Raw genomic sequence first — 17,500 nt, forward strand, 5'->3', positions numbered from 1 at the left:
AGACTATATGTTTGCTTGTCTAGAAAATGGTTCTTAATTTGAGAATTTTTAGATATTTGCACTCGAAACAAGACAAAAAATCTAAGTAAGGAAAGTATTTTTTGCAGTGTAATCTGATTCGTGTTTTAAAAACCAAATTAACCAGAGATCAGTTATCAAGATCAAAGATCCAGGATCTGCCAAGTCATTTTAGATCATTTAAGCGAGCTACGAACAACAGACCCCTGAACTATTATAGTAGGATGCATCGTTTGGCAAAGGAACGATGTAGAGATGTCATTTTTCCTTTGGGCTTTTAATCAAATGTCATTTTCCTTGCATATTTCCCAAAGTTGGTTGTGCCACATAACGTTACAATGCCGAAATATTGAATATTTTAACTAAGAAGTGTTTATCCTTACTACACTGTTTATATGCAGTGATTATCGTCAACTTTTAAAGCCTTGTGTACTGTTCAAATCTACTCGCCTTTGGTTATGTTGGGGGCTGTTTTTGCCCCATTGACTTCCATTATAATCACATTTTATGATTGCAAAGCCGTGACAGCATATAAGCATGCATTCTTGACTGTCGGTGGTTTCCCTCATGAGAAAAAGTAAGGTAATTTTTACAGTTGGGCATCAGTTGTCAGCATTAACCCCTTAGCTAGGCCTGTGCAAACACGGTTCTGGCCTTTATATGGAGTAAAACAGCAGATTATAGTGTGTGTGCAGAAATACACTGTGTTCTGAGAGCTGAGCTGCTTATTTTGCTTTGTTACAGTCTGTCTGAGAAAATCTAGAGTGCAAAGCTCTCGCACACAATGCTCCATATAAAAGCCAGAAATTAAGCTCTTCTTTTTTTGCACTGCATCTGATGATTAACCGTAAAAATCACAAATCTGCCCTCTTCCCAACAGAGAAACCCAGCAACAATGCATGATTAAATGCTGACATGGCTTTTCCTTCAATTAATGTGGTTAAAATGGAAGTCAATGGGGCAAAAACAGCCCCCAACATAACCAAAGGGTAATACATTTCTCCAGTCAAAATAAGATGTCACCAAACTCCATTTGCTGAAAGTTGTGCCCAAATCACACAAGGGTTAATGTCATCATGATACAGAAGCTGTATTTGATTGGATGAGAACAAATGTAGGCGGGGCTTTGATTGGTTTGTTAGTTGTCTGTGTTTTGTGTGCTCTTGCTCTCTCTCTGTCAGTATTTATAAGGGTCACGCCCTCTGGATTCCTATTCGTCTGCGTAGATGTCAATCATAATTAACCTTCAGTACCAATCATGCCTTCCTTCACTGTTTTGTTTTGTATTCCATAACACTTTCTTCTGTTTTCTAGATCCCTGATCCACTGTTTCTGAATTTTCTTGGGAATTTGAGGATAGTGGAGATGTCCTGTGACCTACAGCCTGCAACACGCAGAATAAAAAAAAAAAACTAATAGACATCCGAATAGTAGCAAGAGCTACTTTTGTTTTATTGTATGTACTGCTTGTAATTCTCTTTTCCCTCAAATGTATTTGGCTCTGTCGTGTAAATTTGGATGTCTTTCACATTTGTAATGAAAACAGTGTTGTTGTTTTGGTTTCTTGCCAACAGCCGTCACTAGCTAAATGATCCATTTTTGCTCTAAAGTCACAACACTATTGGTGGACTTTGTGTGAGTGACAGGATGATCCCACCCTCAAGCCAATCAGAACACCAATCAGAGAACAGCTGCTGTTGAAGAGGGAGGGGAGGCTAACAAGTGATTTACCCAAAATAAAGTCCTGCACAGATAAATCATGAATAACACCACACTCCACTACAATTATGACCTTTTTTATGAATTGAGACTGTGTTTGGCCATGCAGAGACCGGTTTCTTTAATCCAGAGTATCCTCTGAGAATCAGCTTACTGTAGTTATTGATGAGGAGCTGGAGGACCTGCTCATGTCCGTGGATTGAAGCCAGATGAAGCGGTGTGTAGCCCTGCAAACACACACATGTACGCAAAATACGTCACTTCACAAATATACGCACAAATACACTCACACAAAAACACACACACACACAAAGATATAAACATACACAAAGATATATAAGCATACACCCCTATACAAAAACACAAAGATATACACCCACAAATACAAACATATACAAACATACACAAACACAAAGATATATAAACATTCACCCATATACACAAAACACACAAACTTACACCCATAAACACAAAGTTTTACACACACAAACACAAAAATATTTATAGAAAATATATACAAACACAAAGATATACAAACATATACAAATAAACATACACTCATAAACATAAACACAAAGATATACAAACACACACCCACAAACACAAAAATATACAAACACACACATATACAAACATTCACCCACACACACACAGATATACAAACACACCTACAAACACACAGATATACAAACATTCACCCACCCACACACACACATATACAAACATTCACCCACAAACACACACATACACAAACATTTACCCACAAACACACAGATATACAAACACACACCTACAAACACACAGATATACAAACATTCACCCACACACACAAACACACATATACAAACATTCACCCACACACACACAGATATACAAACATTCACCCACACACACATACACAAACATTTACCCAAACACACAGATATACAAACACACACCTACAAACACAAAGATATACAAACACACACCCGCAAACACACACATATACAAACATTCACCCACAAACACAAAGATATACAAACACACACCTACAAACACAAAGATATACAAACATTCACCCACAAACACAAAGATACACACATATACACAAACACACACACAGATATACAAACATTCACCCACAAATACACATATACAAACATTCACCCACAAACACAAAGATATACAAACACACACCTACAAACACAAAGATATACAAACATTCACCCAAACACACAAAGATATACAAACATTCACCCAAACACACAAAGATATACAAACACACACCTACAAACACAAAGATATACAAACATTCACCCAAACACACAAAGATATACAAACATTCACCCAAACACACAAAGATATACAAACATTCACCCAAACACACAAAGATATACAAACATTCACCCACACACACACATATACAAACATTCACCCACACACACATATACAAACACACACCCACAAACACAAAGATATACAAACACACACCCACAAACACAAAGATATACAAACACACACCCACAAACACAAAGATACACACATATACACAAACACACACACAGATATACAAACATTCACCCACAAATACACAGATATACAAACACACACCTGCAAACACACACCTAAAAACACAAAGATATACAAACATTCACCCACACACACACATATACAAACATTCACCCACAAACACACAGATATACAAACACACACCTACAAACACAAAGATATACAAACATTCACCCACAAACACAAAGATACACACATATACACAAACACACACACAAACATACACCCACATACACAAGCACTCAAACACAAGTACACACCCAAAGACACATGTACACAAACATACCCAAACAAACACACACATAAGCACGCACACAAAGATACAGAAACATGCATAACACACACATACACACACAAATGCAAACATACATCCACATGCACATCCACCCAAAGACACATGCACACAAACTTACACCCACATACACAAGCACACAGAAAGAAACACAAACATGCAAAAAAAACACATAGATATTTACAAACATACACATGCAAATCTCCACAAATACGCACTTACACACACACACACACAAATATATTAGTTCACCCAAAAAACAACATACACGAGTATACACATACACACACAACCAACACCATGCACAAGTATAGACACACACACAAATACACTCACCCGGATACACAAACATACACCCACATACATGTGCACAAGTTTACACAAACACACACATACATACATACATACATACATACATACATACATACATACATACATACATACATACATACATACATACATACATACATACATACATACATACATACATACATACATACATATATATATATATATATATATATATATATATATATATATATACATATACATATATATATATATATATACATACACATACATACATATATATATATACATTTACAAACATACACATGCAAATCTCCACAAATACGCACTTACACACACACACACACAAATATATTAGTTCACCCAAAAAACAACATACACCAGTATACACATACACACACAACCAACACCATGCACAAGTATAGACACACATACATAGTATATACATATATACATATACACACACACAAGCATACACCCAAAAACATGCACACAAACACACAGAAAGATATATAAACTGACACCACATACACACAACTTAACTCAAATATACACCAATACACAAACATACACAGCCAAAGACACAAAAACAAACCCACACACAAACATTTACACAGACACATGCACACAAACACACACGAATATACACAAGCACACACAAAAACAAATATACAAGCGCACACACACAAAGAAACAAATACATACACCCTCCTGCACGCAAAAACATACACAAGCATACACACCCAAAGACACTTTCACACATATACACTCACAAAGATGCAAACACACACACACAGGTCAGAGTACATCCAGAGATGTGGATCTCTACACATTGTCCATCATCATCTGAATGAATGTGATCAGTGTTGTCAGACATATAGAAATGACAGCGACTCTTGTTCTCTGTCAGTGCATCATGAGAGACTATTAAAAACAGCTGGACGTCATTTCACAGCCACTGCGTGCCACCGTCGCCATCGTAGTGCATTTCTCCGCTTAAGCAGAGCGCGAGACCCGCTGTGACGACGGAACGCTAGCGCATTAACACCAGAGCCAAAGCCTCGGCAGGATCCGTCAGTCACAAACAGCTGCTTTCTGAGGAACATTAGCGCTCGGCGGGAGCTTCATCATGCTTCACATCATCACTCTTTCTGTCTGTTTGTTTTACAGTTAGCATTGGATTGCTCACGACGCTGATGAGCCGTGTGATTGCGGAGGAAGAGAGAAGCATGAGCGATCATATTATCAACATTAAATGAACTTAACACTGATAATGACTTTTGAACAAAAAAAATCTGCAGAATGAAGGAAAAGTCTCAACTAAAAACTTGAAATAATATAATAATTATTTAACTTGAGGTTTGCAATGCAAAGCCAATTAGATCAACTTTGTATGGTAAACGAAGCAGGTCTCATGCAATATATCTACAAAAAGACAGAAAATATGACAACACAAACTGTATTGTTTAACTATATAAATGACTGTTGTAGGTTTGAGATGTGTGTAATGAATTGGAGACACGCACTTAATGGCTGCATACAGCGCCGTCTGCTGTTAAAAACTAGCCTAGAGCACCACCCGCTGTTAAAAACTGGTCTTGAGCGCCATCTGCTGTAGAAAAAACTAGTCTAGAGCACTGTCTGCTGTTAATAAAAGAGTCTAGAGCATCATCTGATGTTAAAAACTAGCCCTAGAGATCTGTCTGCTGTTAAAACTAGCCTAGAACGCCATATGCTGTTAAACTCTAGCCTAGAGCGCCTTCTGCTGTACAAAAAAAAAAAAAAGCCTAGAGCACCATCTGCTGTTAACAACTACCCTAGAGCGCCCTCTGCTGTTTAAAACTAGCCTAGAGCACCTTCTGTTGTTATAAACTAGTCTAGAGCACCATCCATGGTTTAAAACTAGCCTAGAGTGCCGACTGCCGTAGAAAAAACTAGTCTAGAGCACCATCAGCTGTTAATAAACAAGTCAAGAGCACAGTCTATTATTAAAAACTAGCCTAGAGCGCCGTCTGCTGTTAAAAACTAGAGATAGAACGCCATCTGCTGTAAACAAAATAGCCTAGAGCACAGTCTACTATTAATAAAAACAGCTGTTAAATCTAGTCTAGAGCACCATCTGCTGTTAAAAAACTAGCCTAGGGCACTATCCGCTGTTAAAAACTAGCCTAGATCGCCGTCTGCTGTATAAAAAAATATCCTAGAGCACCAGCTGCTGTTAATAAACTAGCCTAGAGCACCGTGTGCGGTTAAAAACTAGCCCAGAGCGCCGTCTGCTGTTAAAAACTAGCCAAGAGCCCCATCTGCTGTTAAAAACTAACCTAGAATGATATCTGCTATTAAAAGCTGGCCTACAGTGCCATCTGCTGTTAAAAACTAGCCTAAAGCGCCATCTGCTGTTAATAAACTAGCCTAGAGCATCATCTGCTGTTAAACTCTAGCCTAGAGCGGCATCTGCTGTTAAACTCTAGTCTAAAGCGTCGTCTGCTCTAAAACCCACCTAGAATGCCATCTGCTATTAAAAGCTAGCCTACAGTGCTATTTGCTGTAAAAACTAGCATGGAGCGCCATCTGCTGTTAAAAACTAGCCTAGAGCATCATCTGAATGATATAGTATCTTATTAATATGAACGCTCGAACCCACACAATGACATTGTTCACGTTCATAACCTGAATCATAGACTCATGACTGTAGGTTAATGGTCAATGCTTTTGGCCTCTCGAGTCAGGTTTGTGTTGTTTTTTTTTTGAGCGACTGAAACACTACTGTCATCTGGTGTCAATATTCATATTTCCTAAGCCAGGTGGCCTAAAACCACCGGCGTTTAGTGATTAGCACAGTGTAGCGTGGTTGCTAACAGCTTAGTCTCATCCTGATTCTGTGGCCTTAAAGGTTAAAGTGGACGTCCCTCTGCTCGACTCCTCATTACTACACGAGTCCTAGCGCTGACATTTGAGGAAAGGTCACAAACTCTTTGATGCGTCAGGATAAGTGAAGGCCTGGAGAGACGTCCGGGTTGCATAGGAGCCAATGGAGATCAAGGTGAGTTTAGTTTAACGAGATTGACTGACAAATCCAGACACACAAACACCGCTAATATAGCACCTGCCATTCACTGAACTGAATGCTAAACAGACCACTTACAAATAATGTTCTAGCATGTAGCAAGGTTATTAGCATGCTCTTAAGACTTATCATATTGTTAAAGATTGTTTACATCACTAGCATGTTGTTATGTTTCAACGACAGTCAAATGATGCATCAACACAGTCATAATGAGTCTATAATTCAGGATATGAATGTTAAAATAAATACATTTATGTAAGTTTTATCATCTTGCTAAGGTTTTAGCATGCTGCTAACATTTTTAGCACAGATGCTATGATGTTTTAATATTTTGTTGGCATCTTTTACCATGTTGCTAACATGAATTTGCATGTTAATGAAACATGTCAGCCCTATGTTATAATCCTGCTTGTGTTAACATGTTACTAGCATGAATCCACGTTACAAACACGCTTAACACCATCACTAGCATGAATTAGCAGAAGTTGACATGTTTCATAAAGGAGATTCATTCACAAATGCATCGCTCCCTCCCTCCCAACTATACGTAATGTAAGTGGGATATTTAAGTTGAAACTGACGTATATAAGTCGAAATTGTGCAATATTTAAGTTGGAATTGTGCGATATTTAAGTGTAAATTGTGATATTGAAATCAGAAATGTGCGATATTTAAGTTGTAATTGTGCAATATTTAAGTCTGAATTGTACGATATTTAAGTGTAAATTGTGCGATATTTAAGTCAGAATTGTGCGATATTTAAGTGTAAATTGTGCAATTTTTAAGTGTAATTTGTGCGATATTTAAGTCGGAATTGTGTGATATAAGTCGGAATTGTGTGATATAAGTCGGAATTGTGCGATATTTAAGTGTAATTTGTGCGATATTTAAGTTGAAATTGTGCGATATTTAAGTGTAAAAGTGCGATATTTAAGTCGGAATTGTGCGATATTTAACTTAAAACTGTGCAATATTTAAGTGTAAATAGTTCGATATTTAACTTGAAATTGTGAGATATTTCAGTCGAAATTGTGAGATATTTAAGTCGGAATTGTACGATCTTTAAGTGTAAATTGTGCGATATTCAAGTCGGAATTGTGCGATATTTGAGTCGGAATTGTGTGATATTTAAGTGTAAATTGTGCAATATTTAGGTCGTAATTGTGCAATATTTAAGTTGGAATTGTGTGATATTTAAGTGTAAATTGTGTGATATTTAAGTCGGAATTATGCGATATTTAAGTGTAAATTGTGCGATATTTAAGTCGTAATTGTGCGATATTTAAGTCGGAATTATGCGATATTTAACTTGAAATTGTGCAATATTTAAGTGTAAACTGTACGATATTTAAGTCGGAATAGTGCGATATTTAAGTCAGAACTGTGCGATATTTAAGTCAGAACTGTGCGATATTTAAGTCAGAACTGTGCGATATTTAAGTCGGAATTGTGTGATATTTAAGTCGGAATTGTGTGATATTTAAGTCGGAATTGTGCGATATTTAACTTAAAACTGTGCAATATTTAAGTGTAAATAGTTCGATATTTAACTTGAAATTGTGAGATATTTCAGTCGAAATTGTGAGATATTTAAGTCGGAATTGTACGATCTTTAAGTGTAAATTGTGCGATATTCAAGTCGGAATTGTGCGATATTTGAGTCGGAATTGTGTGATATTTAAGTGTAAATTGTGCAATATTTAGGTCGTAATTGTGCAATATTTAAGTTGGAATTGTGTGATATTTAAGTGTAAATTGTGTGATATTTAAGTCGGAATTATGCGATATTTAAGTGTAAATTGTGCGATATTTAAGTCGTAATTGTGCGATATTTAAGTCGGAATTATGCGATATTTAACTTGAAATTGTGCAATATTTAAGTGTAAACTGTACGATATTTAAGTCGAAATTGTGCAATATTTAAGTGTAAATTGTGCGATATTTAAGTCGGAATAGTGCGATATTTAAGTCAGAACTGTGCGATATTTAAGTCGGAATTGTGTGATATTTAAGTCGGAATTGTGTGATATTTAAGTCGGAATTGTACGATATTTAAGTCGGAATTGTGTGATATTTAAGTCGGAATTGTGCGATATTCAAGCGTAAATTGTGCGATATTTAAGCATCACTAGCATGAATTAGCAGAAGTTGACATGTTTCATAACGGATATTCATTCACAAATGAACCGCTCACTCCCTCCTAACTATACCAAACGTGAGTTTGCCCTAACAGGTGAAAAAAAGCTGAAAACAGACTCACCCCCTTCAGGAAGACAACAGAGACCAGCAGAGCTCATCATTAGCAGAAAAACAGACGGTTTTAGAGAGAAAATTAGCAGAAACACAACAGAAGTCTAAACTACAGATCTGCTTCTCAAGCTAGCGCATGTGAAGCATCAAGGTGAGGGAGACAGAAATGATTACGCTGACCTTCTATTATATCATGTTTAATGGGAATATATACAGTATATTGGGGATAATCCACTGTAAAACCCAACAGTCAGCTCATTAAAAGAAATGAGTGTCGTTAACTCAAAATGTACTGAAAGTTAGTTCTACTCATTTGTGAAGAGTTTTGACCTCAGTGTTGAAGGTAATGAGTTAATTAAATACCTCATTACTTCAACTTAAATGGAGTAACCTCACAGTACTCATGAGGATTAGCTTTTGAACTTAAATGGTTTGTTGGTCAATGGTCAAATGGTTCGAGTTACTTTACTTTTTGGGTTTTACAGTGTGTGTAATACTTGATTTATATGCAAACTGGACCAAACTAAGATGTGCTGGATCAAATGAAGTGTACTTACATGCTAGAAGGCCAGGGAAAGGTGTCGGTATTGCAATGAAAAAAGAAACACAAATAATCAATAATAATAATTCTAGCACTTATACAGCGCTTTTCTGGGTGCTGAAAGCACTTTACACAGTGGGGGGGAATCTCCTCATCCACCACCAGTGTGCAGCATCCACCTGGATGATGTGACGACAGACATATTGCACCAGACCGCACACCACACACTCTCATCATTCTGGCATTTAGCAAATGTAAATCATTTAGGTAATCCTAACGGACCTAAAATAGTAAACGTTTAGTCTGATTTATGTTTATGTTCTTTTCTTTGTGTTTGTAAACTTCTGGTTTCAACTGTAAAAAAATAAATAAATAAATAAAATTCACACAATAAACTAGTTATAATTAGGGCCAGACAGAATCTGCAGACATTTTTTGCTATTTCTAGGGAGAATTTAGTAAAAAATCAGCAGATTTTGCAAGTACCATAACTAAAAATTTATATATAAAATAAATAAAAAATACTTTAACTTTTATTTAATGTTTAAGGTCATTCCACACTCAAGTCTAAAATGTTCAAATGTTTTTTGTTTTTTTTGTAAACATGCAAAAAATCTATGACGTAAACAAACGTTGCACACTGAGTCCGATGCGTATAAATCAATCCATTACGAAAAAACTCAAAACATTTCGCAGTCAGTTAAAGCAGTGATACTGTACGTTCTACTCTTCTCTCCAAAGTAGAAACAGGAAGAGGAACAGGCTGCATAATGTGTTCAACCAATAAGGAGAGTTCAGCTCATTATCAAAGAGCTGCGCTGGACTATCCCAAAGTCTATTTCAGGAAATGAGTGGACATTTGATTCATTGCTTGTGATACTTCACACATTCACATACGTAAACAAATCCTAAACAGAGACTGGCATATCATATGACATTATAGTAGAAGGCGGCCGCGATGACGTATCAAAGCAACAAACCGAAAGCGGAGCACGCTTTCTATCATAATGTCTATGAGCAGTTCGTCAAATGTATGAAGACACACACCTGAGGCCGAATTTATTTTTAGTGTGTGAAAACAACAAACGATAATTTCGGATTCAGCATACAGTAACCTTAACAATGCAAATCCAATTAGATCAACGACATCGAAGCAAGTCTCTCATATAATATATCTACTATAAGAAGGAACTATTACTTTATAAACTGTAAACAAATTATATACGACACTTTCATTAGTCAATAATATTATCGAAATTGATGAAAAAACACACATTAACACAAGTGAATGAACAGACTCAATGATGGGCTACAAAGCGGCGGGTTTCAGTGCACACAGATTCCACACGGGCCAAGTCCTAATGTAACAAAGACGTCCAGGAGAAGACGAGCAGGAAAATGAGGCGCAGAAGAATCTCTGGCCTCATGTGTTTGCGAGTCAGATCCTGACGGCGCTCATGGATTATTGATTTTTTGATTTGATTTCTGCCCAGAGGAGCCTGAGCTTGAAGAGCACCATTAGCCCCATAACGATTAGAGAGCAAAAGTTAATTATGTAATTATGAAGGCAATAAGCAGTGAGCGCGCGCTCGACTGTGATCCTGAAGCTTGAGACATTAGGAACAGGAGATTAGCGGACAGAAACACATTCACTCATCCAAAGTCTTATTTAATTTATTTATAAAGTCTGGCCTGTGATTCTTACTTAAGACACACGTGCATCAAGGGTTATTTCAAATGTTTGAAACTCTTATTATTGTTATCATTATTATCATTGTGTAAAGTTGGTTAAGGAAACGTTTCTAAATAATTCTGTGAAATTTCTAAAAGAAGCAGTGAAGAAGATTACAAACAACAACAGAAAATGATTGTTTGGACAATAAAGTCAGCAGATTATTGGTATTCGTTATTCAATAAATGTACGGTGTGTGCTATCAAGACAACAGCAATAATAATATTAGCATAGCCGGCAGCTAGCTCTCTGCAACTCTCACATGGTCGCCCACCGAAGCCAAGCAGGGCTGCGTCCGGTCACTAGCTGGATGGGAGATCACACGGGAAAGCTAGGTTGCTGCCGGATGTGGTGTTAGTGAGACCAGCAGTGTGTCCTAACACCCCGGTATAGTGAATATACTGCTCAGTGAGCAGATGAGACGTTAATCTTAGGTTATGACTCTCCGTGGTCGTTAAAAATCCCAGGATGTTAGCTTAATGCTAACCCTAACCCTTCAAAAAAATCATCATGCAATATTTATCATGCAATATTTAATTCTAAAAATGCAATATTTAAGTCGGAATTGTGCAATATTTAAGTTAAAAATTGTGCGATATTTAATTCGGAACTGTGCGATATTTAAGTCGGAATTCTGCAGATTTTTAGCCCATCATTGATCGTTTATTTGTGTAAATGTGTGTGAACTTATATTTATTCAGTTTTTAAATTCATTTCAGTATAATTATTGACTAATATGAAAATATTCATGATTCATTCACAATAGTTTGTAAAGTAATATTTTCTTTCATTTAGTAGAAATATTATACGAGAGACTTGCTTTGTTTACCAAATAAAGTGGATCTAATTGGATTTGTTAAAGTTAAAGGTATTATTTTTTTACCTCATATATGAAGTTTTTAGTTATGATACTCCCAAAATAATTCTGCATAAATCCGCAGATTTTTAACAAAATTTCTCAGCAGAAATAACAAAAAATGTCCGCAGATTCTGTCTGGCCCTACTTATAGTTCAGATTTGATTATATCTCACAGTCGTCAGGATTTGCTCAATGTGAGCATCTCTGATACAGGAAATTATAATATTCATGAGGTGAGTTGACTGCCGGACGCTCGGAATATCGCGAATAAATAAATAAACATGAGGTAATGTTTATGCAAACAGAGGAGGTGATGCGTCCACAAATAAACTCCTCTCACCACTCTGCTTCTGTGCACAGGTGACACTGCATGGAAAAATGCGTAGCGTTTCTTTACAAAAATCACAGCACCACCTAGTGACCTGGCAATCACAATGATTATTATTAGTTTAATGGTTATGTGTGAACATTGTCGTTTCTACACTAAACCATACCTGCCAACATTTGGTTCATAAAATCCGGGAGGTTTTATCCGGGGCTGCGCTCGAAGTGAAGGCCGGGGCCCAGGGGGGTGGGGGGTTGTTGCACGTAGTGAATGGGGGAGGGGGGGTTGGGTGCGCGAAGTGAAGAGCGTGGGGGGGTTTGGGGGGTTGTTGGTGCGCGTAGTAAATGTTGGTTGGTTGGGGGTTGGGTGGGGTGTTGTGTGCGTGAAGTGAAGAGCGGGGGAAAAATGCGCGCGAAATGAAGAGCGAGGAACCAAATAGCTAGATGGACTGTACCAAAAAGCTGAGGAGTGGGGGTGGAACTCCGGGAGTTTTCTGTTAGACAGTACAATACGGGAGATGGGTCTGAAATACGGGACACTCCCTGGAAAAACAGGAGTGTTGGCAGATATGCACTAAACTTGTGACTGTGTGAGATTTAAATTTAATACAGTCAAACTTGTGCAATATTTAAGTCTTAAATGCAAAACATTTAATTCCGAATTGTGCAATATTTAAGTGTAAATTGTACAATATTTTAGTCTAAATGGTGCGATATTTATGTTCAATATTTATGTCAGAATCTTGTGATATGCGAGTTTGAATGGTGCGATATTTAAGTCAGAATTACACGATATTAAAGTCAGAATCTTGCAACATTTAAGTCTGAATCTTGCCATATTTAAGTCAGAGTTGTGCAATATTTATGTCAGAATCTTGTGATATTAAAGTCTGAATCATGGGTTATTTAACTCAGAATTGTGCAATATTTCAGTCTGAATTGTGCGATATTTAAGTCGGAATTGTGCGATATTTAAGTCGGAATTGTGCGATATTTAAGTCAGAATTGTAAGATATTTAAGTCGGAATTGTGTGATATTTAAGTCGGAATTGTGCGATATTTAAGTCAGAATTGTACAATATTCAAGTCGGAATTGTGCGATATTTAAGTCGGAATTGTGCGATATTCAAGTCTGAATTGTGCAATATTTAAGACTAAATTGTGCAATATTTAAGTTGGAATTGTTCAATATTTAAGTCTAAATTGTGCAATATTTAAGTTGGAATTGTTCAATATTTAAGTCTAAATTGTGCGATGTTTAAGTTGGAATTGTGCGATATTTAAGTCAGAATTGTGCGATATTCAAGTCAGAATTGTACGATATTTAAGTCTGAATAGTGCAATATTTAAGTCAGAATTGTACGATATTCAAGTCGGAATTGTGCGATATTTAAGTCGGAATTGTGCGATATTCAAGTCGGAATTGTGCGATATTTAAGTCGGAATTGTGCGATATTCAAGTCTGAATTGTGCAATATTTAAGACTAAATTGTGCAATATTTAAGTTGGAATTGTTCAATATTTAAGTCTAAATTGTGCAATATTTAAGTTGGAATTGTTCAATATTTAAGTCTAAATTGTGCGATGTTTAAGTTGGAATTGTGCGATATTTAAGTCAGAATTGTGCGATATTCAAGTCAGAATTGTACGATATTTAAGTCTGAATAGTGCAATATTTAAGTCAGAATTGTACGATATTCAAGTCGGAATTGTGCGATATTTAAGTCGGAATTGTGCGATATTTAAGTCTGAATTGTGCAATATTTAAGACTAAATTGTGCAATATTTAAGTTGGAATTGTTCAATATTTAAGTCTAAATTGTGCGATGTTTAAGTTGGAATTGTGCGATATTTAAGTCAGAATTGTGCGATATTCAAGTCAGAATTGTACGATATTTAAGTCTGAATAGTGCAATATTTAAGTCAGAATTGTACGATATTCAAGTCGGAATTGTGCGATATTTAAGTCGGAATTGTGCGATATTTAAGTCTGAATTGTGCAATATTTAAGTTGGAATTGTTCAATATTTAAGTCTAAATTGTGCAATATTTAAGTTGGAATTGTTCAATATTTAAGTCTAAGTTGTGCGATGTTTAAGTTGGAATTGTGCGATATTCAAGTCAGAATTGTACGATATTTAAGTCTGAATAGTGCAATATTTAAGTCTGAATTGTGCGATATTTAAGTTGGAATTGTACAATATAAGTCAGAATTGTGCGATAGTTAAGTCAGAATTGTACGATATTTAAGTGTAAATTGTGTGATATTTAAGTCGGAATTGTGCGATATTTAAGTCGGAATTGTGCGATATTTAACTCAGAATTGTTTGATATTTAACTCAGAATTGTACGATATTTAAGTCGGAATATTTTTTTCTGAAATTTTTTACAATGTAAAATGTTTTATTTTATTTGATCTAAAATATAAATAGGTAAAGTTTTTGCACCATCTTGTATTTTGTAATTACTGCAGTTTTAACGCTAATTTCTCTCAATCTGGATAAGAACTAATTTTAATAAGTAACACTATTGCGGTGATACTAAAATAATCGTCTGATAAGGACTCGAGTTAAAATGTGTAATTACATGTAAACACACATGATGTGGTCAGCGTGAGCAGGTTCAACAGCACAGAGTGTGTTTATATACTGTATGTGTGTGTGTGTGTGTGTGTGTGTGTGTGTGTTGTGTCTCCAGCAGAGGTGTAAATGTGAGTGTGAGTCTCACTGCTCTCTGGTTAATGTCGGCCCCGCGCCGTGCCATCATGTCCACCGTCTCCACGCGACCTTGCTTCGCTGCCCAGTGGAGCGCCGTCTGCAGCACACACATACAAACATATACACACATTAACACACACAAACTAATACAAACACAGCACTGTCAATCACACCGCTGACAGCTTCAGTCTAAGCAGCATGTCACAGTTATACGTGTTTCTTATATATGTACAGTATGAAACATAAAAATACCGCATAAAACCTAAAAAATATCACATTTAGTATTTTATAATACCACATTTGAATATATATGAACTTTCCTTCTGTTACTTAAGATGTTTGGTGATGTTTTTACTTTAATGGTTGTGTGTGAACATTGTCGTCACACTAAACTTGTGACTGTGCAAGACTTTTTTTCTAGTTTATTTTAGTGTGAATTGTGCACGATTGAAGGGTGAATTGTGCAATATTTAAGTTGAACGTGTGATATTTAATTCTGAAACATGAAATATTTAAGTCGAACTGTGGGATATTTAAGTTGGAATTGTGTAATATTTAAGTTGAACTTGTGCGATTTTTAAATCTGAATCGTGCAATATTTAAGTCGAAACCGTGCAATATTTAGGTCTGAATTGTGTGATATATAATTCTGGATCTTGCGATATTTAATTCTAAAAATGCTATATTTAATTAGAAATAATGCGATATTTAAATTGGAATTTAAGTGTAAATTGTGCGTTATTTAAGTCTGAATTGTGCGATATTTAAGAAATGTTCGATATTTAAGTCGGAATTGTGTGATATATAATTCTGAATCATGCGATATTTAATTCTGAATAATGCAATATTTAAATTGGAACTGTGCGATATTTAGGTTGGAATTGTGTTATATTTAAGTCGTAATTGTGCAATATTTAATTCAAAATTGCAATATTTAAGTGTAAATTGTGCGATATTTAAGTCTGAATTGTGTAATATTTAAGTTGGAATTGTGTGAAATTTAAGTGTGAATTGTGCGATATTTAAGTCTGAAATGTCTAATATTTAAGTGTAAATTGTGCGATATTTAAGTCTGAATTGTCCAATATTTAAGTGTAAATTGTGCGATATTTAAGTCTGAATTGTCCAATATTTAAGTGTGAATTGTTCGATATTTAAGTCGGAATTGTGCGATAGTCCAATTTGTAATTGTGTGATATTAGGTAGAAATTGTGGAATATTTTATTTCATAATTTTGCGACATTAAGTCAGAGTTGTGTGTTATTTTAATTCATAATTGTACGATATTAAGCCAGAATCATGCAATATCTTAATTCGTAATTGTGCAGTATTTAAATATGGAAAAATTATTATACAATATATTGTCTATATTCACTGTGTGTGTGTGTTTATTAAAATAAATTTAGCTAACTATAATACCCCCGACATATTATAAACAGCTGAAATAAAGTCATAAGTTAATAACAAACTGGAGAAACTCATATGGGACACAGTAATGAAGACTATATTTGATATCATTTGTCTTTTCTAAACATTTATCTCTTGTAAGCCAAATGATGGTTCAGCATACTTACGAACTTCAGGTGCGAGTGAAGAGTGTTTTTGTTATTTACGGTGCGTGTCAGCGTTTCCCGGAGCGAGACGGAGAGAGAAAGCAGAACACAACATGAGTAATAGGATAACAGCACTCTTTTGGGCCTGGTCTCTCTCCATAGTGTCCATTGAGCGTCTCACACCGGTGTGTTTGAGCAAAAGCTCAGGCTGTTTCTCCACATTCAGCGCAGCGCCGCATCAAAGCCGGAGCCCAACGCTTTTGTCAAACGCGCCGCCCCGATTCCCAGTTTATCTGCTCCAGATCACCAGCAGACTTTGACCTATCCTGAGCCGATTAGCCGAATGCTTGATTTCAGCCTCACAGAAACTATAGCAACCTGTAATCTGCACATCCAAACGCTGCATGTGTGTGTGTGTGTGTGTGTGTGTGTGTGTTCGAGTTGGAGCTGAACTTTTCCTCATAAACCACAGCTTCACACAGGTGTTGGTTTTGGTGGTTTATGAGGACTCTGCATTAATGTAACGCTGAATCTTAACGTGAGATTCCAGCAACAAGCATTGGAGCCTTTT

General features: G+C 36.1%; 4 protein-coding genes and 1 long non-coding RNA gene across 16 annotated transcripts in view; 1 reads left to right on the forward strand and 4 right to left on the reverse strand.

Moving 5' to 3' along the window:
- Positions 1 to 1,792, forward strand: part of LOC137489387 (uncharacterized) — a 7,691-nt gene extending 5,899 nt beyond the window's left edge. The window contains exons 3-4 of the long non-coding RNA XR_015526864.1: positions 1,333 to 1,474; positions 1,593 to 1,792. This is a non-coding gene — a long non-coding RNA (uncharacterized LOC137489387). The remainder of the gene's footprint in view (positions 1 to 1,332; positions 1,475 to 1,592) is intronic.
- Positions 1 to 17,500, reverse strand: part of mphosph6 (M-phase phosphoprotein 6) — a 365,183-nt gene that overhangs the window by 289,638 nt on the left and 58,045 nt on the right. The gene's annotated exons all lie outside the window — the stretch shown is intronic.
- Positions 1 to 17,500, reverse strand: part of snx20 (sorting nexin 20) — a 677,202-nt gene that overhangs the window by 283,342 nt on the left and 376,360 nt on the right. The window lies entirely within an intron of this gene.
- Positions 1 to 17,500, reverse strand: part of dus2 (dihydrouridine synthase 2) — a 255,399-nt gene that overhangs the window by 57,020 nt on the left and 180,879 nt on the right. The window lies entirely within an intron of this gene.
- Positions 1 to 17,500, reverse strand: part of LOC110438397 (uncharacterized) — a 140,191-nt gene that overhangs the window by 9,328 nt on the left and 113,363 nt on the right. For 6 of the 12 annotated variants that reach the window (XM_087312657.1, XM_087312658.1, XM_087312660.1 and 3 more), the window contains 2 exons: positions 15,387 to 15,473; positions 1,892 to 1,964 (listed from right to left, as the gene is read on the reverse strand). In XM_087312657.1, coding sequence (XP_087168783.1) covers positions 1,892 to 1,964; positions 15,387 to 15,473 — 160 coding nt within the window. Of the gene's footprint in view, positions 1 to 1,810; positions 1,965 to 15,386; positions 15,474 to 17,500 lie in introns of all 12 variants that reach the window. The other 6 variants (XM_087312656.1, XM_087312659.2, XM_087312662.1 and 3 more) reach the window with 3 other exon arrangements.

Source organism: Danio rerio, chromosome 25 (assembly GCF_052040795.2).
Source record: "Danio rerio strain M-AB ecotype USA chromosome 25, GRCz13ab, whole genome shotgun sequence".
Lineage (NCBI taxonomy): Eukaryota > Metazoa > Chordata > Actinopteri > Cypriniformes > Danionidae > Danio > Danio rerio.